The sequence below is a fragment of the Dermacentor silvarum genome, chromosome 5 (assembly GCF_013339745.2).
Source record: "Dermacentor silvarum isolate Dsil-2018 chromosome 5, BIME_Dsil_1.4, whole genome shotgun sequence".
Taxonomy (NCBI): Eukaryota; Metazoa; Arthropoda; class Arachnida; order Ixodida; family Ixodidae; genus Dermacentor; species Dermacentor silvarum.
In genome coordinates, this window is record NC_051158.1 from 15,472,909 (window position 1) to 15,499,571 (window position 26,663).

At 48.0% G+C, this 26,663-nt stretch overlaps 2 protein-coding genes across 8 annotated transcripts in view; one reads left to right on the plus strand and one right to left on the minus strand.

Annotated features, from left to right (window-relative positions):
• The window catches only part of LOC119452938 (8.6 kDa transglutaminase substrate), a 65,158-nt gene extending 57,797 nt beyond the window's left edge, over nucleotides 1–7,361 (minus strand). The window contains exons 1-2 of one of the 7 annotated variants that reach the window (XM_049667408.1): nucleotides 7,238–7,357; nucleotides 2,972–3,028 (exon numbers count right to left, since the gene is read on the minus strand). In XM_049667408.1, coding sequence (XP_049523365.1) covers nucleotides 2,972–3,021 — 50 coding nt within the window. In that variant the 5' untranslated portion in view covers nucleotides 3,022–3,028; nucleotides 7,238–7,357. Of the gene's footprint in view, nucleotides 1–2,971; nucleotides 3,029–7,237 lie in introns of all 7 variants that reach the window. The other 6 variants (XM_049667409.1, XM_049667407.1, XM_049667417.1 and 3 more) reach the window with 6 other exon arrangements.
• Nucleotides 1–26,663, plus strand: part of LOC125945437 (lysosomal alpha-mannosidase-like) — a 252,278-nt gene that overhangs the window by 181,042 nt on the left and 44,573 nt on the right. The gene's annotated exons all lie outside the window — the stretch shown is intronic.

Sequence of the window (26,663 nt, forward strand, 5' to 3'; positions counted from 1 at the left end):
ACAAGCGCAAGTTTGAAGAAGCAATCCGGAGCGAAGAACTCGCTCCCCAACTCTGGGCCGTCCAGCAGATGCACGACGCCGCCAGGAAACTCAACCTCCCGGTTCCGTCGTGGGAGACGCCCGCTCCATGAGAGCCCCAAAGCTCTCGTGGCCTGCAGGACCTTTAATAAAGTTGATTTCCTTCCTTCCTTCGTCTGCCGCCGCTGCTAAACGAGTTGCCCGAGCAGAGGCTCAGCGCCGCCGCCGAGAGGACCCTGTCGTTCAGAATAAAATTCTTTGTCACAATATATCGCGAATTCAAAACACCTAGACAGCTGCGCTCAAAATTTGCATTAAGGAGTATCGTAATCGTCGGCGAACTTTTAAAAAATGCCATACCATATTAGGGAATTTTTTGTTGGTTTCGGCACAAAATAAATGAAACCGAATCCAGAGGCAACATTATGAAAGGCATTCGTGAGCCGACCCTGATACCAGCTCGCTATGTGAGTCTTCGGCCTATAGCCGTTTTTTAAATCTGTTATGTCCCTCTACTTTAGAGCCCAGCTCGGCGGCACCATTACCGTGCGCTGAACGAGCACGGTAATGGTGCCGCTGAACGAGCACAGCGAAAGATGAAAGCGAACGCGGAGTACAGCGGGAGATGAAAGACGGCGATAGTGAAGAGAGCGCGAGGAATAAAGGGGAGGAGGAGGGCATAGCGAAAGCGTGAAAATAAAAGCGTAGCGCCGCGCAAGACGGGCTCTGCGGCGACGATGGCTACGAGATGGCGCCATAGTAGCGCGAGTCATCTGTTCACCGATGACGCCACCGATACCACAGCGATCCATGAGCTGAGGTCTCTCTGCGGCGGCTGCTGCGAATCGCGCCCACGCGTCATCCACGCGCTGCTTATCGCGATCTCCCGATTAGCGAGGCAATCGCGCCACACTTCGCTCCGTTTGCAACGTTCTGCACGAGACAGATTGTTGCGCCAGTCAATATATCGCGGAATAAAAACATGTATGAAGCTGCGCTCAAATATCGTAATCATCGGTTAATTTTTACAGCGTAAGCTGTTATGGGCTCATTCCAATAGCCCTTTCGGTTCGCTATGGTGTCCGCCGCCGCCGGGGAATGTAACCGCTATCGCTGGAAGGAAGGAAAAAGTGGAGAAGGAAAGGCAGGGAGGTTAACCAGTTCAACACAACCGGTTTGCTACCATTCCAGCTATCGCTGGAAATGCGGAAAAAAGTACCCGGTCCCCGCCGGGATTGAACCTGCCCGCAGCGCGGGAGTCGGATACTTTACCACTGAGCCACGCAAGCGCTTGTTATCAGGCAGCAGAAAAATGCCCTGTAAACGCGCCCTAGGCAGGCGCGCAGGCGCAGACAACCCGAGCCTCCGCCAGTATGGTGGCGCCATTTAGTGAAGGCGCCAGCAAACACAGCTTGCGCAGGCGCAGACGACGAGATGCGATTCAGACGAGGCGCGCAATCAACGCGATCCCCAGCCTCAACGAGTATGGTGGCGCCATTTAGTTAAGGTGCCTGCAAACGCAGCGTGCGCAGGCGCTGACGACGAGATGCGATTCAGACGAATCGCGCAATCAGCGCGATACGGCGTGAGATGTGCGCCACGTTTGTATTCTGGACACCTTTTCGGTACACGTTATGGCGTCTCCTCACAAGGTACGAACCGCTGCTGAAGAAGCGAATCGTAGAGCTACGTGCGCGGCTACAACCAGACATCATCGGGCTCAGCAGACTGTTGTGCAGAGAGCATTACAAGCAAGCCGCAGCTCGCCGTCGACACCGGGAGGACAGTTCAGATCGTTCTCGTCAAAACGAGGCGAAGAGACTTTTCCGCGAAGACCTTGTTGCGCGTGGTGCCGAAATTGGAGCTATACTCTTGAGCCGCTCCACCAGCTTACGCTGTGACTGTGCTGCGTGTGCCGCGTAGTCCTGTGACATTTTTTTCTAGCGAGAGCTACATTGGCCTGTAATCTCCCCGTTTTGCTTTGGCCGATGGCCGCACCGCCAGCTGAGCCGTTGCCTAGCAACCATCGCAGCTGGCAGCGCCGCTCGCCGCGCCATCTGGCATGACGTCAGAGGAAGAGCTGGCAACAACAGAGGAGGAGCCGGTGTTGCATCGTATATATAGAAGGGGCGGCTCGGTGGGATTCATCGGCAGATATGAAAAGTGAGTCGGAGATACTGAAAGAAGCCAGGCTTCGTCGTCGGAGGGAAACCAAGAGGAGGCATCGAGCCGAGGAGACGGAGGAAGAACGAACCGCACGCCTCGAGAAGCGTCGTAAGTACGAAGCGGCCAGGCGAGTGGATTCAGATGAGGATAGCACCCGAAACGTGTTCAAGTCACTGGACGATAACCTCTTATCCTCCCGCGTCACCGACCATCGGGCCGTCTTTGTGGCATTTGAGAAAGGTGAAGTCTTTCAATATAAATGTATTACACTTTAAAAATGTCTAGTCTTTGATGTAACCATAAATTAACGAGATGTAACAACCAAACATAAACACTCAGACGTACGAAGCTAAACGATAAAGATGTAACCGTGGAGAGAACCAAGCTAAACAATAAGATTAACCCCACCTCTCGCTACGCACACCCAGGCATAACTGAGTTAAGCCACAGCCAATGTTTTTCGACCATCTTTCTTGGAAACATTATCTTCTTTTAAGCGTTAAACTAGTCCAGTGATCAAACAGAAATTTACAAGTTTAAGAGATATAAAATTCATGTGGGAAGTCCAAACACGTCACATAATCGAGGTCTTACATGCGCAGAACGGTGGAGTAATTGTCCCCTTTTAATCCCTTTCTAGACGAAGCCATGTTTCGGTATGATTTACGTTATCATTTTTTGTATTCGATCAGATGTTATAAACACAAAGAAGAGACTACAACACTTCGGAGAAACCATGCCCTATTCCGAAATGACACGCCATTTTTGGCGCATGCGTCTCACTCACCTGACAATTGCCACTGTGATGACTAAGAGTGCGACCAGGGTTGCGTTCATTCTGAACCTGCAAAGAACCGTTTCATCTTTCGATTGAATCCTTGCTGTTTCCCGATGACCTAAATATAACGTTACATGGATCACTTCGCAAGGCCGCTTTATATTAAATTGCATATAAGTTTGGTTACTTCTCAATAAATGGTAGCAAATAATCAGAAAATCGTCGGCGTTCTGCGGGGATACTTGGTTGCTTGGGGAACTCCAAGATGCAGTCTGGCACCTCGGCTGGTCTGTCTTACCCACAGCAGACCGAATGTACAAATGACATTATGCATTAGGTGATACCTATGGCTGCTCATGATTCCTTGGTGCCTTCCTTCATGGACTCACGGGACACATCACTCAAGCGTTTCACCTAGTGGTGGCATCCGTGAGTTGCATAGTGTGGTTAGGCCCAACATTGCAGGGTCTAACCATGCTATCTAACTCACAGATGCCCCCATTCTAAAGCCCTACAGATTTTCTAGGCACGATATCCCTCTCCTAACCACTGAACTCACAGGGCGCCAACCAACACTCGTATGACAAGCACAAACGAACACATTTCCCCTCCTGCGCGACTCCTGCGTAACGTTACCACCGACGATCCAGCCCTATGCATCCACTGTGGGGGCCATCCGAACCCCTCCCTCTTACTATATGAACGTGCCCACTTGAACGCAACGGCCCCCACTTCCTTCATCTACACGACCTACCCTCCCACTTGATCCAGGGTGGAAGGACTAGTGCTACATGGCTGCATACGTCGAGGAAGCGCTTCGACACGTAACCAGGTCAAGAGTAGCCTGAAAATTGAACTTTGCGCTGTCGCACCGCGCCGGTCCAAGCCCTATGCGCAGAGGCAGGGGGCACTGGACTAAGGGCCCCCTGCCAATGAAACAGATGGAAAAAAAATGTCGCAGTTTCGCCCGAAAGGCGAAGCATCAATTAAGATAGCAAATTAGCAGAGAACTATTCGGAGTAGGGATAATAGTTTTATCGGCTGCATAAACTTGAACACATTCGCTTTCTAACTGAATTGACGAGCATGGTGTCATCGCGCACAAGCAAAGATGAATAGATCACACTGAATGACCGCAGACAACGACTGTCAAAACGCTGGCAGCAAGCGCAGTCGCCGCAGCGGGCGAAGGTTCGTGCGGTCTATCGCTTCAACGGAAACTGAGCGGCGAATGCACAGCGCATACAAAGGTCAGAGCCGTGTGGAGATAAGAGACGGTGCGGGCGACCACCACCACAGTCAGTACAAGCGTAGATGTTAGCAGAGTAGAAGCTGCCCCCCCCCCCTCCCTCCCGCGCCGCTTTCCCGCTTTCTTGCTTTCGCGTGGGAGAGTGCGTTGCCAGTTACCCTTGCTCCCGGTTGCAAGATACGCATTTGGTGCCGTAGCACAGCGCGGCCCGCCTCCCTCCCTCCCTCCCTCCCTCCCATACCCCCACGGCCTTTCGTGCGACGGTAGCGTTTGCTTTCAACCGTGCGCTCGCTCTCCGTGATGGCGCGCGTCCCCCGCGCGCTTTCACTCGCGCATACGGCGCGCGGTGACGATTTTATCGCCCTTGGAGTCTACATGGACGGCGATGACAGAAATCCCGTTGAAGTGTCCATATAATTGCTATCGCAATAAAATTTAGAGCCCTTCCACTATTGTGAAGATGGAAGCCAGTGAAGCTGTGAATATGGTGGGTCTGCTGTAGAGAATATTGCCCTCACGATGGGAATGGGCGTATCGTCGTTGGGGATCACCCAACCGATCATGCCTATCATGAACGCTCCGGTTGAGAAACTCGCGTTGAAACGTGGCCGTCGCATCGGGGATGTTGGCGCTAGCGTTGCCGAGACGTGCACCACCGTTGTCGGGTTTCTGGAGGGCAAGACGAAGCTGACGTTTGGCCTCAACATCGCGCTTCCGCAACTGTGGGTCGGCGGCTCTTCGCTGTCGTTCGGCCTGGGCCGCTGTGAAAGCCCTCACGTTAAATTAAGCAATGGTTCATACCCGCGTAAACGTGGCCTCCCCATTGCGACGACAGAAGAGAAGTGAAATTCTATGCTGGAATGATTAGCGGCAACGCAGCCAGCTGTGGAGGCGGACGACGACGACGAACGCGGGAGCAGTGGCACGCGCTCGTGCTCGGTACGGCTTCAAATAGTACGAGCGCAAACCAAGAGGTGTCAACGAGTCAGCTGGGGAAGACGACGACACTCGAGCCAATGCTGATGATGATAGCTTTTAGATGCGAGAGCATCTTATGCTCGGGGCAGCGTCCGTACTGCGGCGTCCGCACCCATACTGCGCATGCGCAACTCTCCCTCATTCTCCTCTCCTACGCAGGTGTGCGCTCTCCTCCTCTCCTCTCCCCCTCTCCGCCACAGGTGTGGCGCAGCAAATCAATGCATAAAACTCTCTCTCACTCTCTCCCTCTCTCTCTAAGGGTACGCCGGTAGGCGGCGCAAGTGTCGCGGCGCAGTATAAAGCGCGCGTTCGCTGTTCTTCCGTCATTCTCTCTCTGTGAAACGATGTTACAGTGTACTAGAATCCTATTCTAGTACGCTGTAACGATGTGCGAAACGCCATGAACAACCTCAACGTCGGCCATAGTTGCAGCGGCAGCGCCACCGCCGCGGAGCAGAGGAAGGCTCGGGAAACCGAACGTAAACGTCACCGTCGGCAAGCGGACCCATAACTTCGGGCCAGAGAAGCCGAACGTAAACGTCAATGTCGGCAGGAAACTTCTACGGAAGCAACACGGGCTCGGCACGCCGAAGAATAACGTCAGCGTTATCAAGCCGACCCCGAACTCCGGGCTCGGAAAGTCGAAGCGCAACGGCAGCGTCGAGCGGCAGCTCCCGATCCCGAAGCGACGAGGCAACGCGAGTCTGCGGCCAGAGCAGCAACACGTTCAAGGCCATTACAACGCCCGGGCTTCGACGGTGCTGACGCGCGGTTCAAACGCGACTTCCTCGATCGGAGCTTCGGGCACAGCGACCGGCTTTGGTTCCACAACAACCTGAGCAAGGTAGGGAGCGTCCAGAACGAACGTCAGCATAACGCGGCCATCGGCGTGCTTCGACGCCAGTTCAGCAACAACACCAACGACTTCCTGCAGTTCGCGGTGTGCTCCGCGTGCAAGGAGGCTCTAACGTCGGGAAAGGTTCCGGTGATGAGCGTGAGCAATGGCTACCGATACCCGCCGAAACGCGAGCACCTCCCTGCGCTGAACCCGGTCGAAGAACGGATCATTGCACCGCGACTCCCGTTCATGAGCATTCGTCGACTAACGCACGGCAACGGGCAGTACGGAATCAAGAGGCAAGTCGTGAACGTTCTGATCGATGTGCAGGAACTCGCGCAATGCCTGCCCAGGAACGTTCCCGACGACGAGGCGATCGACGTACACATCAAACGAAAACTCGTAAGCAAGGCTTCGTATAGGCGCGGTCTCGTCAAGAAGAGCAGCGGGCACGCGTGGCTGCGAAACTTAGAGCAAAGTCCTCTCTACCGGCACCTTAACATCCAGATCGACTGGATGAACTCTGCAGCAAGACCCATTGACGCTACACTTCACCGACCACAAAGCCATCGTCTTCAAGATACCGCGCGCACCGATGTTACGAATCACGTACGCTCTCTAAATAAAGACGCAACCCCATACAAACGTCTCCTCTCTTCTCAATACATTCTCTCACTCTAACTTTCATTGGGTTGTGTTTCCAAGTGAAACGAAACGGAAACTCGATGCGCACCACCCGCGATGCTTTCGCATCCCACCATGGTTGTCCGTAGGGTGAGATGATGTGATTTTTTTTTTCTAGACGCGGACACGATCCTGGAGGAACTAGCCCTTAACAGCTTCGCTGTAAAAATAAAGTATTTTCTTTCTCTCTCTCTTTCACCTAAACGCGGTAACTTGGTTTAGCATTTTCATATTTCGCAGCCGTCGCTGGAATAGGCTAACAAGCATATTGACAACTGCATTCATTAATACGTTAGCAGCTTGTGAGAGAGTAATTTCCGCGAAGTTGAATCTAACAAACTTCAGTGCAGTATTCATGCGATAAATGCGCATATAGCAAAAAGGAAACGAAAAAAGAACGCGACAAAGGAAAAGAAATGTTGTATACGCTAAAGATGACACTAAACCTAGCATACACTATAGGCTAATAGTAGTATAGGCGGCCCTCTTATTCGAAATTCTAGGCAAACCACACCGGGATTCTTACCTTATATGTGAGGTATGCTGCTGTGTAATATTCCTGTGTCCGCTGCAGCAGAAAGCTCTGCTTTGTTCAAGTTAGTCGGGGCTGTCTGGATATGGGCACACATTCATATCTGGCCAAGGCGGGCGAGGGCAGCAACTTAAAAAACAAACAACAAGCGTTGCGAGCGATTATGCACGTTTTTTTGGACGTCTTCCAAACGCTGTGACAAGTTTCTTGACCTTTCCGCTTGAGCGGAAACTTGACACTTCTGTTTGCGCCCGCCGCGCACGTGTCGTTTGCGGAAACAGAAGGGGCTTGATTGCCGATTTCAAAAACATTGGCCGCCATCCCGCCCTGCGAACGTGAATGTCCAGCTGAAGCTGTATAAAACACTACACATGGTCGAGCATTGTGTTTACGCTGTCCTTCTGAGGCCTGTAATTCCGTGGTCTACCCAAGGCAATCTTAGAATGAACGGAATTAGTTGCTAGACGGGTCTCCCTTTTATATATGAAAGCGTGTTCACGCGTCACTAAGTCTATATATGTAAATATATGCTGTATGCCTGTGATTGCAAATAAAGATATGCTGTTTGCCTTCTATTGTTAACCTGGCGTTTTGTGTTTACGTCACGAAATTTTCCGACTAACGAGAGGTATACAGCTTCGCTATAAAAATTATGCGTGACTCTGGTACTGCAAACACCAGAGACCAGCGGAGCTGGGGCGAGCCTAGTAAATTAGTGGCAAACCACACACTTAGTTTCCTGACGCTCAGAATTTCTTCGCGATGTTTTGCGTAGTATCGCGATGAATTCAACCGGCCACGTTCAGAAGCCTCCGGATCTCCATTTCTTCGCCTACGCAAACTCTCGGCTGCCCTTAATCTAAACGCGGGATGTTCTCTTCTCCGACGCTTGGTTTCAGTTTCCCTAGTTCTCGCTTCAGTCTTTCAGAAGCAGCTAGTGTCCAGTTGTCTGGTCGAAACCTGACGAACTGCCGCCAGAAGTATCGGCTGCAGTCACGGACACCAGGCGCGTTCGGCGCGAACGCGGGGAACCGCGATCGGCATCGGCAGCAGCTCTACGCGTCACACTATACCTTATGCCTTCACTCCTCCTCTCCACCTCGCATTCGCTATGCTGCGCGATGCTATTTTTATACTCTGCTTTCACTCTCTCTCAGCTCTCTCTCCCCCAGCTCGGCGAAGCTATCGCACAACTGGTATGGGGTATGGAGGTTTGTGTTTACGCCACGAAATTTTCCGACCAACGAGACGTATACAGCTTGGCTGTAATAAAAAGAAGAAAACAGCCAATGTAGCCGCTTGCGTGTGAGAATTCCCGAGGAGTAAGTTGATTTATGCGGTGACCTTACAAAGCGCCTTGCCAAGGCCGGCTTACTCTCTGAATCTCTTGTCTTCGCGACCCGGCCAGACATGGAGTAAGCGCTAAACTGGTGGTTGCGACATGTATAACTGCACGTATAGGGTGCATAGCCATGTATTTGATTGGAGAACATATATGCCTGCACAATAGTACTCTAAACGAGAAAAAAATGGTTGAAAGAAAGATGAAGGCTTGGAGTGATCAGCAGAGGGGAAACAAGCAACGTTCTGACCATAACTTGGAATAAACCATTAATTTCTTCGGCCATCCCCCATAGTGCGTGTGAGCCATACTGTTACTGAACACAGCCCCAGCAATGCCGGACGTTGCCTTTAGTTCACAGGTTTTACACCACGTGGCGCACGCACCATTATGACTCGAAATTCGTGCGATCACGCACGAAGTGTTACTGGACGAAAACAGTATACACGTATTAACAATAAAAGAAAAAAAAAACAGGACCACACCAACAGCTTGAATCGTCGCGCATGGCCGAGCGCGAATCGGGAATAGCTGATCTGATAACCGCCGCGTGTATAAGACGAGCGGCCAGCTAGTCGACAGTGAATCGGCAGTTTTGCTGCAATTGGTAGGCGTTCCCACTTCGAGAAAGTGGGTGCAGAATCTTCCGTCTATCTAATCCTCGTCCAACTTTTGTCTGATCGAATTGTCGTGCACCTTCACCGGGCGTCTTAAAAAAGCAAAAATGCCCTTTTGTCGCTTCAGTTCTCGAAAGCTGCTTCTCAAAGAATAATGTAAGCTTGCTAAATGGTGGTGATGGCCCATGTTTCAGGATATGCAGTCGCTTGATTGACCTCCCGAGTGCGACTGTTTTCACAACAAATCCGTGCAGGGGCGGGGCCTCGCCTCGATGACGTATCCCCATTTTATTTTTTCCCTCTGTTTGGCGGCGCGGTCGGTCGTGCCCTGGCCTGCGATTTTGTAGCAAGGCATTATGACTTATTCTACTCTAGTCTTATCATCCACCGCTCACGGCCGGCTGATTCCGTTGATAATGCGAGCAGACCATCGCTCCGACCACTGACAAAGCGCGATAAGCGCGAAAAGGCATTATTAAGGGTATCGCTACAAAATACCGGCCCTGGTGCCGCGGCGGAAGCCGCGGTTCCGGGCGCCGACGCGAAGCGGCGGTCGTTGGGTTGTTGCGGAGCCCAGCGTAGCAACACCCCAAATAAAGAAATACTGATCCAGTTAGGTAGACTGCTCCCTCCCTGATAGTGAGATCGTATTTGGGTCATCAAAACAGTGATGCGTTTATTTAGGAATACAATCGATCCCTCCCTTAACAGTAGCCACAGTTGTGCCTAGTCACCACCAGCAAAGTGTGTTCTCCGTTCCAACGCCGGCGCCATTGCAACGCCGCCAAACAGAGAGGAAAAAAAAAGAAAAAAAAATGGTGATACGTCATCGAGGCCAGGCTCGCACGGGTTTGTTGTAAAAAAATATAAAAAAAAACACCCCATATCCACGAAGTGAACGATGAGTGGGCGAAGCACCGGGGGATCATTCGGGTAACCGTGAATCGATCCCCCGTATATATATATATATATATATATATATATATATATATATACTGTACATGTGTACAGTATATACAGCGCTTATATAGCTCTTGTGCACCGCAGCGCCCTATAGCGGTCTCCATGCGAACCAGAGCTACGGACGACGGACGACGAGGGACAAGGCTCGGCCCTAACAGTCGCACCCTTGACCTCCCTAATCTCTGTTGGCATAGAAAAAGGAATTCAGTAAGAGCGGACACTCCCATAAAGCAGAGTGGCCGAGCTGGCTTGCAGCGCGCCAAGCGGTCGTTATGAATACCTGAACCACACTTCCGGTTTCGGTTTCGGACGCGCGCGTTTTGAACGCTAGCTGGCGCGCGTTACGTGGGCTGCGCCCATCGGCTTTCTTTTTATTTTGTCTATTGCTCACTCGCGCTGGTATTGGTGCGGAAGCGTTTTATTATTTGGCAAAAATTATTGCGAACGATCTTAACAAGCGCCATCGAATCCGCGCCATGTGCAATTTCACAAAATAGATGCAAGACGCCTTGTCAAATGAGGAAATGTTTATTTGGATCTATATAAATACTCGGTCCGGGCTTTTTGTGCATTCATCCAACGTTGTGGCCCCAGGCAAGCAGTATTACCCGTACGAAGCTCCACCGGATGGTATCAACTGAAAAAAAAAGTCAATTACAAGCATGTGCCATTTTGATATTTAGACATAGGAATACTGCGTGTAGAGACGAAACGTGCGAAAGTGGTGAATGGGCGGCATTACAAACAAAAGCAATTCGCTTTTACATATATGGCGTAGAAAATATCCGACTAATCCGAAACAATACCATAAAATATGAAAACAACGTATTCCCAAGCATTCCCCAATTCCCGGGCATTATTTCCGGCACATTATAGCGCAAGTACACGGGCGACTTCACGTTTCCAAAACTTGGGCTCAGGCGACGCGATGGTACGCTACGTACACAGATGGACGCAACAGAGGCTCCCAGCTGGACCATGCTAGACGCTCGCAGAATGCCTTCTACTCGCACTCAAGAGAAGTGCCTGGGTGCAAAGCCTGTTTTCAGTCCTTTAGAAGACGGAATTTTCGAATTACAAGTTTCTGATATGCTCCTCGGCGTTACCCTTTGCGCGTTCTGCCGGCGGAAGCAACACACTCCCATGTTATCACTCTTGGCAATCGCTCATCGCGTTTTCGACAAGCGTGAGTACCGAAAGAAGGTATGTTGTTGCGGGGCCACAAAAAAAAAAAAAAAAAAAACCGTCACAAACTTGTCCCACTACGATTCATTACACGCCAAACTAACTTTGTAACCACGGCCGAGCTGCTTATCGCCAACTGCGTCAGAGCACCCTGTGTGGCCAGCGTGCCCCAAAAATACCCCCCAAAAGTTACGAAATTACTTTTCAGTAATATCTGGCGTCAGAGAAAGGGGCACAGACTTCTCCTAGTAAGATGCACTACACTACGCACCACGGCCGAGATGGTTCTTGCTAACTACGTCACAGCGCCCTGTGCAGCCAGTGTGCCTCAGAAGTACCGAAATAAGTTACAATAATCCCCCAGGAAGCGTGGGAACATGTCCCAGCACGATTCATTAACTCAAATTAACCGCGCCAGGGCGGCCGAGCTGTTTTTCGCTAACTGCGTCAAAGTCTCGGTCCCGTGCCGTAAGCCAAATTGCGTCGGAGACTGTGAAATAAAATTTCTCACCTTGCCATAGTCCACAGACCGGGTCCTATACCAGCCTAGCCAGGGTCAGCAGGTACGCGGACTCGTTCGAGCCCGATCGTCCGGATTGCGGCGATCCCTTCTGCACTTTAGAACACATGCTCTGGCGGTGTCCCTCGTTACGGTACCAGGATAATCTCAGCATGGAAGAAGAGTCGGTGGAGGCGCTCAAGAGCTCCGACCTCACCGCTCAGCTACGGGCTGTCCAGAGGGCCTACGACGCGGCGGTAAGGCACGGCCTGCCCGTCCCGACGTGGGAGCGGCCCGCGGTGGCTCCTCCCCCGTAAGGGGTTCTCGGAGTCGCTCCTCAGGACCTAAAGTAAATTTCATTGCCTCCCTCCCTGCCAGCCTGCCTGCCGTAGTCCAATAGGGCAGTGGTGTCATATCCAAGTGCAGAAGGAACATAAGAATACGCCGGGAGCCCAAGACACCAGGCTAAAAAAAAAAAATAAACAGATGGGTCGCCGAACAGGCGAGTGCTCACACGCACAGCCGTCCTCGCTGCATCTGGCGCGTCATCATTGGCCTGTCGCTAGGTAACGCAAGAAAAATAAGTCGCAAAGTATAAGTTCATTTATACACAAAACTTTTTTACTTTTCGTGGCAAAGAATTAAAAAAAAGTAATGTCTGTTAACTTAATTTCACGTTTTTTTGGTGCTCGCGGCAGCTAACGTTCGGCATCAATACTATAGCGTAACGTGTTTCCTGTTGCCAGTTTTCGCCGAGTGTCCCCTCTTGTTGAATTTCTTTCTCTATGTCGGTTGGCCTTAGTTACGAGTCCATCTGTAAATTTGCGTGCAGGTGCCTGGTCGCGTTATGTTCACTGCCACCGAAATTTAATTTCTGTTTTTCTAAGGCGAAAGGCCCTAGGTGGCTATATTGGCGGTGCCCTTGGCGGCGACCTTGGCGATACCGCGCCGTGATGAAAATGACCGACGTCGCAGAGATTAAAATCACGTCAACAAATGCTCGGATTGACGTCAGTTTGCTCAGGGAGGTTCTTGTAAACAAAGTAAATTAGTGGCTTTTAAAAGAAAAGTTGGTAGATTTCAGCCGAACACCTTTTCTGAGGGCTTGGTAAGCGACGGGAGTAAAGTAGATCATCTGTAACTGGTCAGTGTTCAAAGGCCTGCTTCACTGCAGAGCTTCAATTAATGCGCATTAGTTTGAACAACCTAGAATAGTTGTAGTGCGCGTTAAAGAACCCCAGGTGGTCAAAAATTAACCCGGAGCCCTCCACTACGGCGTGCCTCATAATCAGAAATGGTTTTGGCCCGTAAAACCCCAGAAAGAAAAAAATATAGTTCCGCTATTTTTTTAAGCTCGGAATAAAAGAGGACGTCCTGAAGTCACTGACTTCATTACGCACGCGGCACGTCATGCGCGCCCTTGCCCTTATCTAAGCATTGGTGAAACCGCTTGAAACTGAAAATCGACCGATGTACACGACCAAGTTAAAACTCGGGAAATTCATCGCGTTGGCTCAGTGGCTATAATGGTCTGCTGCTTTGCATGATGTCGTGGGTTGAAACTCAGCTATTACGGTCGCTTTTTTAACGAAAAACTACAGGCACGTGTAGCTTTACGTTCTAATGAACATTAATAAAACCTAGATCAAGGTTATTCCGTACCCTTCACTATGGCATCCCCCATTGCCCCCTGTTCGGATTCGGGTCGTTAAAATAAGTCCGCGAAAACTACCGATATTTTACGCTGAGTAAACAAGTCAAGCAATTGTTTCTCGTGGAATTTGTAAGTAAAAAGGTGTCTTCTCTTGCTGCGAGAAGATGATGAAGATTCGTGGTTCTCACCCCCACCTCGGCGTCCGGGAGGCACCGTCAGAGACGGTCTGCACAGGTGGCTCAATGGGTGAGTTCGGCTCGAAGGGGGCAGACGCTGATGTATCAACGAAGAAAATTTGTATTTACAAGAATCTTACGAAGCTTGGTTGCAATGATACATCGGTTACAGAGAGTTACACAGGTTTGGACCACATGGGTCGACCCTATCTCAGGCTGAGCCGATGGGGCATAGCACCCGAAGTCAGGTCCACAACCACTCTACCTGATCGGAGCGCTGCAGCCCCCTTTTAACGCGAGAGCGTTAAAATGGGGCTGCATTGTAATTTGAACATACGAAAAAACCTAATTCTGGTACGAGGAAACTCAAACACAAACCCCTTTTCCAGCATTTCTACCAGACCTACAGCCGCGCGCTCGGATACTTGCGAAAATGATATCCAGATGGCGCTCGCATCCTAGACAGGTCAAATTCGAACTTCGCCTGCTAATTCGTTTTGGACACGCGCGCGCGTCGGGGCAATAGCAAACAATTAATAAAATAATAAAAAAGGTGTTAGGGCCTTCATATTTTAATATAAGACCACTTATATTGCCCCTGGAAAAACGTCTTTCCAGCAATGCATTTCTGTTTTAAAGTGAAGCCGACTTTAAGGGGATCAGTGTAAGTTTGGTCTTTGTAAGCTGGCTTTCCCACGTTCATGGTTGCAGTGAATTAAGCCTACTTGCAAGATGCGAACGATGCGAACGGGTCCCGATAACGCTATCTCGTTCTTCTCTTGAAGGCAAAGCTTAAGCGTCCTCAAACTTTTTCTAGGCCCAATGCTCCGCCCAAAATGCTTGCTGACGAATCATTGTTGGTTTGTTTTGTGACTGGAGAATCATTCGCCAATCCTTGAGTTTGTTAGAACATTCATACGTGATTGGCCTGTCGATCAACCAACCATCTTCGAACACTTATTTAGCACAGTTCACAGTGTAGAATCCTCACCCAAAGCACACAATATACAACAACAAAGGGGAGAGGGTCACGCTGCCCATATTTGTCTAAAGTTCCAAGAAACGGCATGCCAGTGCAGCTGGTGCAACAAAGTAATAACAAGCAAAACACATGTACAAAACCTGGACGCGAGGAAGCGCCGGAATCATGGCGCCAGTCCTCGAACACGTCCGCGAAGCGACCAGATTATCAGGAGTCGAGGGCCATGTGGCGTCATAAACAACCACTTGTTTTCGAGTAAGCCTGTCACGGGATAACTGTTTTCCAGCCAAACGCCGACCGCGTGTCTCGACCGTAAGACGAAGAAAACGTCCTCTCGGCGCCTATGGTCCGAGACAAAACCGATATTAGAGTGTACTAGAATGGGGGAGTGGGTCCAGCGCACGCCTTAGCAAGCGCCGAGGGTGAAGCAAAAAACGCGGAAAATGTGGCGTCGCTGCCGTCGCCTTATTCTGAATCTCCGGCCAATAGACGCTGGCTCCGGTTGTTTCGGCAGCGCTCATTGGCTCAGGCGAGCTCGCGGGCTGAGTAGCTGTCGTCTGCTCGACGCACCATCGTTGTTGCGTCGTTTGCGTTCTTTCCGCCGCTCTTTTTCCATTTAATTTACAATAGATCGGTGGGGAATAATCTCAGTGTTGCCACCACCGAGTATCCGCCTGTCAAAGCTCCATGCAGCTGCGGTAGGGTCTTCGACTCGACAAGCGTCCGGCCGGCGAGCGGGGCCGCTCATTCGGAAGAAAGTGACAGTGGCGCCACCTGGATTTTCAATAAAAAATGCCTCAGCGCAGAGCCCTCGTTGGACCCACTCCCCCCATCTAGTACACTACCGATATGCTCTCATACGGCTTCTAAGAAACCACACGCCGGTGCTCGCGGTAGCGCGCCCATAAAAAGTAATGGCGGCCGCGCATCCGGTCGGCGTCGTGCGATTCAAACTGCCATTGTCGACACCCGAACCGCGCATATTCCAAGGCCACGACTCCAGAACACCGGTGCGGAAGTCGGACGCGAGACGGGATTGTTTCTCGCCCTTTAGGGGAGGCCGCCCGTTTAACTAATCGGTGCAACCTCAAGTTGTGAATCCGTTCACTCCCGCGCACTTGCCGCGCGCGAGGAGGACGCCTGCGGCTGTTCCAAGAAAGCGCACGGCAAAAAGGGTGTTCGAGGCCCCTCGTCACTGTCAGGCACGACCGCTAATGTGCTCTTGAGCGCTCCCCGAGCTCTGAGGTAATTAGGAGCCATACATGCGTGTTTCTTCCACTTGCGTTCAAGATAACGCTCTGTGTCAGCCTTCGACACCCATTACTCAAGTGGCGTCGGTGCGCAACGAGCTCGTCGAGACGAAAGCCCACTGCCCAGATGGCCCGCGCTGCGCTTTTCGATTTTTTTTACTACCATCCGTGGCGGTGGGCCTACACTGTTTTTTTTTTTTAGCACCGGCGCTTTTCGAGCTTTAATTTTTTTTAAACAATATGCATGCTAAACCATTACAATACAAGCAGTATGCACTGGCAATCACAGCATGAGCTGTTGAAGGGGTATGGCAAATTTCACCTTAGCTTATGGCCTAAGAGTCTAGGCTATGTGAAATACAAATAAATGGTTGTTCCATCAGCTACGACACGCTGCTCATCGCTCTGCACTTAGCCCTGCTTCCAGGAGTAGAAGAGACACCCATGTTAACGCCAGAAACAGTAAGGATGCAAACAGCCAAGTGCAGCTCAGCTAAAACTTCAGATATAGTTATCCGACACGTTTGTTTCGTTTGCTGCGAGCTACCTATCCGCAATAGTAAATCATTTCTGAAGGCACGAAACAGCGCCACACATCCGCAAGCATATAGCGGCGATTTGCAGTAGAGCTACGTATTTGTGGCATTTTTCACCTTTGCTAAAATATATGTGCAAGTACTACGACCGAGACAAGAGCCCCTTGCGTTTTCGGAAACCTGATGCAAAGGAATAAATTCCCTGATCTGCGAGCCAAATTTAACGGCGAATTCAATTTTCGAGTTTATAAAACGCATTTGATACTCCTAACGGTAGGAGTAAGCGCTCGTTGGCACCCTCGTTGAGCGTGTATATGACTTCTACAACCTATGCTGCCACCCTCTAATTTCCTGTTTTATCTGCTGAAAATTGAGGTAGCATCAAAATTTGTATCGCTAAAACGTTGAACTCCTAGAACTGCATTGCTTTTCTGCCAGTCATCTGTAAAAGAAGCCGCAGCGCCATAGGAGCCGATCAATAAAAAGCGAAGTAATCATATTTATTGATTTAGGTACTCCAGTGTCTCCATTTCAAACATGCGTCCGTTTCGTTCCTTCTACTTGATCCATGTCAACTCTTGTCCCTCGTTTTCGCTGAGCAACGGCCACTGACCATTTCCACGAGCGTGTAAATACGAAGATGACTACTACTACCACTACTAATACTACAATTACATTATAATTAATTAATTATTATAGAAGAAGTACAACTACAATGAAAGCTTTGCATGAGATCCAACGCAGTGTTTTAGCATAAGTAATGCGAATGTTCCTTTGCGATTATAGAAAAGTTTTCATGTGTTAAATCTGTCGATTTGATGCAGATTGACAGTAGAATCGACATGCTCTGGCTTACTTATCGTGATTATTATGTTTTTTAAAAAAAATTTACCATAAACCACATCTCCAACATCGAATATCTTAGGCGAACTTCAGTGGACTCTGGGCTTGGGCTTCCGTGTACTGGTAAGGGATAGTGTCCCTGTATACGCAGGGCCTCTCTTTTTTTCGCGCCACCCGCACCGCCATAGGCCGAGCGTCGTCACGCCGTGACAAGTGATATAAGTCGTTCTACCCGGTACAGAGAAGCCAACCTGTCGGAAACAACGCCGATATACCACTTGATTCAGCTCTTGTGCCATCGGCAAAGGCGCGTTCTCAACACTGCGTCAGCAGCGCATGCTTACTAAGCACTTTTGGCCGCTTAGGCCGGGGCAGCGGTCTCACTCTATTGTGTGCACTGGAGCAGTACAAACGCTCACCTTCGTCGTCGTGCAAGAACTATATGCAGCATCTCTGAACATGAAGGGGCACCGCGCACCGGGGCTGCGCAAATCGCAATGAAAGCGGGAAAGCTGTTTACTATGTGCTCTAAAGTAGTTATTAATGCGAAAGCATTACATGCGCCATGAGGCAGAAAAGCCGGCGCTGTCTGCAACGAGTGCCACCAAAAATCAATGGGACGTTATCAGCGTCTTGAATAAAATCAGTAGTAATACAGAAGATAGTAAATTGTATGACAACTTTAATTAGTAGTAATTATGGGTAGTTGTTGCGAATTAAAGTGAATTAAGGCGAACTAAGGTGAATTGCAGTGAAGTAAATTGAAGTTACAACAAGTTAGAGTAAGGTGACTTAAGGTGGAGTAAAGTGAATTAAGGTGAAGTAAGTAGATTAGAATGCATTAAAGTGGATTGAGGTGGATTAAAGTAGATCACAATATTAACTCGTAGTATACTTGGCGATGAGTTCTGAATGGTTGCGGTCTGGTGACTAATAAACGCAGAGAAAAGAAAGCGAAGAAAGGATCGCAAACAGGTTGTAATACGTAGGAAGTCTTTATTGATGATAACTAAGAGAAGTGATAATGCTTTCGCATTCAAATCACGTAAGGATACTAAAGTGACAGTCAATTTTTTTGTGCGTATGGGCCGCCACAGGGCTATCGCTTTAAACCCCACCGCGCCTCTACCCGCCTTATAAATGTTTGGAGTAAACTTTCTCTGCAATAGCGTTCATGATCCAACGTTAAAACCCGCCGAATTTGGCTACGTCATCGGGCACAGCTATCGCTGTAAAATCGACCATCCTTTTAGTCTTCAGCACCAACGTCCGTCACATCCAATTACCGTCGCGTTGGATGTGACGGACGCAATGCCGCAATGCTATACAAAATGACGCAATGATGCGATGATAACCATGACGCATTGCTTTATAAAAGGTAGACTTGGCGTTATCAGTTATTAATGTTAAGCAAGATGCTCATTATTTTAAAGTGCGAATGGCCCCAATGACGACGTGCAATAATCAACTGCTGTACCAGTAAAATAACTGATTCATGATCACTACTGACTTCATCATACATGTTCCCAGCAGGCCTCATTGTTGAATTACAAACATCGTGAGATGGGTTCTGCGATAGTTTTTTTTTCTTTTTTGCCATAGGTTGGTTGCCCTCGCTAAGAGTACATCCAGCGTCAGGCTTGGCAAGTATTTTCCATTACGAACAATTCCAGCGTAAGATGCTTTCCTGAATATGGGGCCCATGTTTTCGTCTGCTATATCGTCTGTTCCGCAGTGTGTGTGGCTTATCTTAGTCCACAATTTCTGTTTTCCTTGTACAAGCTAGTGTCGCAGCGCTTCTTTGCTGGGAAAAGTTTATAAAACAAATTTTCCTGGGCGCCTAGTACCCGGGAGTACATGCAACCACGAATGGCACCTCGATCAAGCGTATGCGCTTACCTTTATCCTGTGTCTCCTTCTCCGCATAATGCCTCCCTATAACGGTGCGTCGTGAAGCATTCAGCGTAGAACCGCGGTTATGAGGAAACGCAGGCGACGCCCCGTCGCACTTGTCGCACACAACGATGTACACATCTCACCGCTTTCGGCGACACATTCCACGACTGATCCTCATAGTGCCGCATCTCTAATGTCATTGCGACGGGAAACTTACAAAACCTTAATTGCTGACCAAGCCGGTCCACTGGCCACGGTCGTTATTATTTGGTTTGTCCTTCCGTCCAGTTCGTTTTCATTGGCATGGTAAAATAGAGGTGATTACGCTTATGCGTCTTCTTCCTTGTCTTAAATCAGTTGGGGAAAAACAGGCACCTACTTTTACTTGCTTGGGCCTTTGAAGCGTCCCATTCGTTAAGTTCTCCTTCTCAGCTCTATAGAATGCATAAGTTATGTGCCTGTGTCGCTTAGGTGCTCGCCGCGGTAGCCCAGTTGCTTTGGCACTGCGCAAGACGAGCTCGAGGTCGAATAATCAATCCCGGCCGCTGCGGCCTCATTCCACTGCGGGCGAAACGCAAAAACACTTGTGTACCCTGCTTTGGGTTCACGTTAAAGAACCCCAGGTGGTCTGAATTTTTCCGCAGTCCCCCACTACGGCCTGCCTCATAATGAGCTCGTGGTCTGGACGCGCAAAACACAAGAATTTCATATACTCTTTTTTTCTGCCTTGGTGGTTGATCTAGGGCTCCATCTTTAGTATTTTCATGCGCCACATCGTGGTTCGCCTTCAACACACCTAAAGCTTCGTCGAGCTGAGTTCCTGTCAATTTTTGGCCTCTGCTGTGTGCCAGCATACAAGCGATGTCGAATCCGAGGCGTTCATGACGTGCTTGCGGCTCCTGCAATTGCTTCCGGCGCTTGCAGAGCTCAAAAGCATGACCTTCGATATTGGCTCTCATTACTCCAAGGGAGCCGTCGCTTCCATATGATTTGCGAACCACTTATAATGCGCATTTTATTTGGATTGTGTGCACTCTCGTAGTGATCAAATGGGACCAAATGCAGCAGTACTGCCGAAAGGCGTGAGCCAGGACGTGAACTTGCGAATATGACACCAGGAAAGCACAATAACTGGTTACGGTGACTAGCATGAATCCATTTCTATCAGTGAAGAAATGAACCATTCCTATTTGTGATTATAAATTTTAAAGCTTGTTCCTTATGAACGCAGCAAAAGTGCTGCTTAAGTGTTTCATTGGGATCCGAGAAACACTAGGAAACGCGAACAGATCTAAACAGCGTGATGCAACCTGGGTAAAATGTTGATCATTTGGAGGTGGTGACATGAAACGTTTGCACCAAACTTCATCCCCATAAAGTCTGAAACAGGTTGTTTTTATACTATCGGGTTCTCATATACGAGCTACAAATACGTAAAAAAACTGATGCGACACAACGTGCAGATTAAAGGCACAATCGAATGCTTCGAGGCCATGCTGAATGACAGACTTTGATAATTGTCGTGCGCTACAACACGTTCACGTGACTGTTTCCTTTTGTTTCATTTTAGGTCGTGTGCTTTTCAGTCACCATTTATTTCATTCATCCCCTTACTCCATCAAAGAGTTGCCAGCCTGTACCAAAGATGTGTGGTCTATACAACGACTAACCTCCATTGTCTTGCCCACTCTTCCTCTCCTAGTATTTGCTACACTGTTTCTTTCTTACTGTTCATCGTTTTGAACATTTAAATTCGGAAGAGATTCGAAAGCTTGCCTCCAACTCTTAATATTGCTTTGAATTAATACTGCCTTGAGTGAGACAACTGAGGCTCGGGGAGCTTGTCGAACATGTACTTTGTCTGCATGGAAAGCGACTGGAGGGCCACCGCATTTTCGTGATGTATCACCAGTGAGGTCTGTATACAACTATGAAACCAACAGTAACATGTCATCCTGTGGCAACACATATAGGCGTCCTGTTGAGAACATTTTTAGTTCTGTATTGAGGAAATATCTCAAGACTAAGTGCGCACTATTAAGAAGTATGTGAGGCATCCGTGGCGTTGATAGGTCTGCAGTGGCCCACTCCGCCGGTTGCGAACGACTTGGCAGGGTCGTCCAGGACGCATTCGTGGTCGTTGGTGCAAGCGTCGAGGATCCATTTGTTGCACTCGGCGCCGGGACACTGAGCGGGAGAAATTTCAAAGTTTCAAGAATATGCTCTTCGCAGTATAACTTTGCTATTGAGCGAAAATTTTGGCTTCGTTATTAACAACTTCAGAAAGTTTTTAATTGACGCCAGGTTTGAGTGACCGCTCGTTACTCTCCTTTTTTATTAATGCACAAGTGCCAAAAAGCAGCAAAATACCTAAAACAATTCGCGACTATGCTAGAGGTAACTTCGAGGCAATCAACAATGAATTAGCTGATTTGACTAACACATTCCTGACTAACTTTGATGAACGTCCTATTCGACATAACTGGGACACGTTTTCAACTAAATTAAACAATAAATTGAAAAATACATTCCTTTTCGTATTATCACACCTAATCCTCGAACAGCATGATATAACTCCCATATTAAACGGCTTTCTAACAGAAAAAAAGCATTATATTGCTTGGACAAATTATCATCCTCAAACTCGCGCTGGACCACCTGCAAATCTGCATCTGATACTTACATTGCAGCATTAAAGAAAGCTAAAGATAATTTCATGTCGAATATTTTACCCTCACTTCTGAAATCTAGTGTTCGAAAGTTTTGGCGTATGATTAACCCCAGTCTTGATGACCCCATTTCATTGGTAGACACAGCTGGCAACTCCCTTGCACCTAACCAATGTACTACTATTCTAATTGGCACCTTCTAGAGAAATTTCTCCGTAGTTACAATTCAGGATCGCCAGTCAGCCTCTATATGTACAGGAGTACGTATATCTAAGTCAATTACTCACAGGGGACCCTGATCATGAGAAGGAAGTTCACAGAATAATGAAATTGGGGTTGGAGTGCATACGGCAGGCATTGCCAAATCCTTACTGGGAGCTTACCACTGTCGTTGAAAAGAAAAGTGTACAACCATTGCATTCTACCGGTGCTAACATACGGGGCAGAAACTTGGAGGTTAACAAAGAAGCTCGAGAACAAGTTAAGGACCGCACAAAGAGTGATGGAACGAAAAATCTTAGGACTAACGTTAAGAGACAGGAAGAGAGCGGTGTGTATCAGAGAACAAACGGGGGTAGCGGATATTCTAGTTGAAATTAAGAGGAAAAAATGGAGCTGGGCAGGCCATGCAATGCGTAGGATGGATAACCGGTGTACCATTAGGGTTACAGAATGGATACCAAGAGAAGGGAAGCGCAGTCGAGGGCGTCAGAAAACTAGGTGGAAGTTAGGAAATTTGCAGGCGAAAGTTGGAATCAGCTAGCGCAAGACAGGGCATAACTGGAGATCACAGGGAGAGGCCTTCGTCCTGCAGTGGACGTAAATATAGGCTGATGATAATGATTAACAACTTTGTTGCGGAGCCATTTTTGCTTTAATCTTTTTTGGAAGCTGAGTGAGCATTCGTAACGTTTCGCTTTAGGGCAATGCTCAGTGTACACTTTAAGTCGTTATCAGGGATGTAAGATCAAGATAAGCCTTGCTACGACTTCTACTTACTCTAAAAGGTCAAGTTTGGTCATCTGTCTAAGAGACCGGCGCAACCGGAAGGCCATGCCGTACATCGGTCCGAAGACCCCACTGAATCATTCAATCGGTTCTAGCAACTGGCTCTGTGTAAAAAGGACAGGGACGTAATCAAGGCGTGCTTATGACCCACACTTAATGGGAATTCCTCGTTCAAGGGTAACAATTGCAAGCCCCTATGTCAATCACGAAAGAAGTTCCACTAGTCTTTTCAGACAGGGATAAAGACACGCTGCTTCCGTTAGTGTAGCGCGCGTGCGGCCCCGGTCATCTAAGGGCATCACGGACCTGACTGCTCTGTTCCGTGCGGCTAGGAGCCGCTTGTCCCTCTAAGAAGGTTGCAAGCCAAGTGTTCTTCAGGAGCTCAGTCGACATCCTCCGTCGACGACCTCCCTTCGTGACATTACTTTAATGGACACCCGGTGAAATCATTCGCTATAAAGTCAGAGCTGCCCTGATTAGCCATGAATAATTACCAGCCATGACTCGCAAGGCTAAGCTCACCTGCATTGACACAGCTACCACCCTCACCACCTCGGTGACTCCAAAAATCACTCCGAAAACTCTGTCCATCGGAATATGGCACATTCACCATTTCTATCCTTTCTTCAGTATATACCACTGTGCCCTCGTGCTGCTTGGTGTATTCTTGGTTGCTCCGATCACACTTACCACGTTTAGGGCCTTTAGCACGGGCTTAGCTTAAGTTAGCGGACGCAATAGGCCTTGGTATGATATATATATATATATATATATATATATATATATATATATATATATATATAAAGACTAAGATATGTGCACGTATAAAGCGAACGGCACCATTTGTTGTACTCTGAAGATACTTCTAGCATATGCAGGGCATTTGCGACCCGCATTCTTAAAGTAACCTTCTATGATTGTCTCTATTCTTTTTATCGTACCTTGAAGCAGATGTCACAGCAACCGCAGGTGTCCTTGTAGGCCCCACAGTTGCACTGCCATTGTGGGCAAGTGTCAGGATTGCACGTGATCGCAGCGCAGTTCGGAAGCGATGTTCCTGAAGTGCTGCGAGTGTTGTTTTCTTTTTCAGAAACACAAAAGAAGATGCGACGATGGCGAAGATCTGCAATCGTTTAGGTCGGTGATCTTTGTTGTGAGATGTGTACGAAATCGGCTACAGGTCCTACAACTGCTCAGAGGAGAGCGTCGTTTATTCAATGAGTCGCGATAAGGAGATGCGATGTGAAACAAAAGGCTAAAGAATGAAGTTGGTTAAAACAGTCGACTGACATTTCACATTGCTAAACTCGATAGCTATTCAACAGCTTAATTTAATTGACTTTTATAACATCTTTAGCGCCAGCAGTGGGCAAGGACAGAAGAGAGACGTTGAAAACACTTCAAAAAGTTTAACTAATTTATTCCCAGAAAAAAAAAGAAACACCCTTACACAGCACGCACAGTAGCGCTACACCTGACCAATACGTCAAATAGAGCTTTCCAAAAAGACCGTTTCCTTATCTAACAGGTCTATAGATGTGGTGCTTACACAGCTTTGACCACTCCGATTGATAGCCTGTGCCTCAATCATTTCGCACACACCTTTATCTCTGTCACTGGCCTCTGGTGCTAAAAATGTTATCCAAGTTAGAGAACCAGAGTGCACAACATAATGCAGAGCTTCAACTGAGATTACCTTCTGATAGGTCAAACGCATTGGAAAGGTTGGTTTGATGCGCTAAACGTTGCACTCACCTCGTTATGGTCACTGCGATGAATAAGAGTGTTACCAGGGCTATGTTCATCTTGAATCTGAAAATCATAATCTTTTTGTAAGGGTTTGCTTACAGGCAGACATGACGAGAAATGTGAGTGTTTGAGTTGTCATACATCGCAATTATTTCGCGTGCCATTGATTCGAACATAGTAAGATATCTAAATAATCAGTCTACTTGTTTTGCATGTCTGCTTTAGCGTCTTGTACTAAAGCTTCCCTGGTCACACCACCGACACCTACTACGTAGCCTGATAAACTTCCTCCTATGAACCCTTTCCGATCCAGTGATTCCTGTAGCAATGATAATGTTTTTCAGGAAATACCTGTCATCGAGAAAAACAAACCACATTACTGAAATAAAATGTGACTGTTATCAATAATAATGACGTAATTGTTAGAATTTGGGCCGTATATAATTATGGCTCTCTTAGAAATTTCACGAATGTCCATGCGTCGCATCTCTCCTATATAAGGTTAAGCCGCCGCGCTCGATTTTTGCAGCCTGCTGCGTAATGCACGTAACTTATCTAGAGTATCTAGAGCAGAACAAAAACGGTCTTCAAATAATCTGGGGCCATGCTTCACAACGTTATGATTGCGAATTAAGAAGCCTGAAGCACGACATGCTGCAGTTTGTGGCAGCTCATCATAAAAACCTTCGATTTATTCTGCAGAACTCCGAAATTCCTGCTTTATTCTTCACCGACTTTCTTTCGTTCAGATGCACTTAATATAAAACTTCCACTACCTTAAAAAAATCGGACCAGAAAAGGCTAAATAAGAGCTCCCTCTGCAATCGCTTTTATCATCACTGAGGTAGCGAGAAAGTGAACATATTGGTACACACACGTTGGTTCTCGGTAAACATTTATTGTTACATGAATTTAGACGCCACAATCGTTTGAGAGTCTCATGCGAGGCTGACTTCCATGTCTCTTGCCAAGGTTTCTTTAAAGTATCAGTGGAGTTCGATAATGTTACATTAGGATGGTAGGCTATATAAGGAGGTAACAATAAGGAATACACGCGATTTAACACAGCCCGAACTTCGATGCGCTGTTGTAATAATTTGATAGCAGTGTAGTAAATAATATTGGCAATTTTTCAGTATTCGAGTAAGCCGCGCCTATAGTAAAGATATCGAAGCCCGTCGGAGCAAGGACCCACGCATACGCTGGCTGCTTTAAGCGCGCCCATTAGCCAGAATTACGTGTCTACTTCTGCAGCATTACTGTGTGAAAAAACGTATCATTGCGAACAAAAGTATTCCCACTCCACCAAGGGAGCGCCTCTATTACTATTGCCACATTGCTAGGAACGCTCACTTTCTCGGCGAGAACGTGCAGCGCGGCCTAAAAACATTATTTTTATGCCCTCTATGTTGCGCCAGCAGCATGCATTATATATATATATATATATATATATATATATATATATATATATATATATATATATATATAATACAATGTGTGCGCGTGTGTGTGCGTGTGTGCAGTCATGTATTTTTCTTCATTCGTGTAGCTATTTGTGTAGCTGGTTTACATTGAATAGAAGCAGTGTCTCATTACCGGATACACATCCGGTAATGTGACACCCCATATACAGGGTGTCCCAGCTATCACGCAGCACGATTTAAAAAAAAAGAGGAACGGCGTTATGCGAAGAAAACCTAGTGCGTATTGTTTCCAGTACAGCGGAGTAGCCGCGAGTAATTTTTTCGTTACTGAGATTTAATTAATTAATTGTAATTAATTATCTAACTCGAGAAGTACTGTCCTAATTGTCACAGTGTCAATGAGAAAATTGTAGAGCAACATGAAAAACTCCCGATACAGCTTTCTGATGCTCAATACGTGCTACATAAATGTGTTTTTCAGAGCGCGAAAGAAGCCCGCGACTACACGCAAAGTGCCTCGACCTATCAGTCGCGTGGGATTTATGCGTGTATTCGCGGGCATCTTTCACGTTCGGAAAAACACATTTATGTAGCACGTATTGAGCATCAGAAAGCTGTATCGGGAGT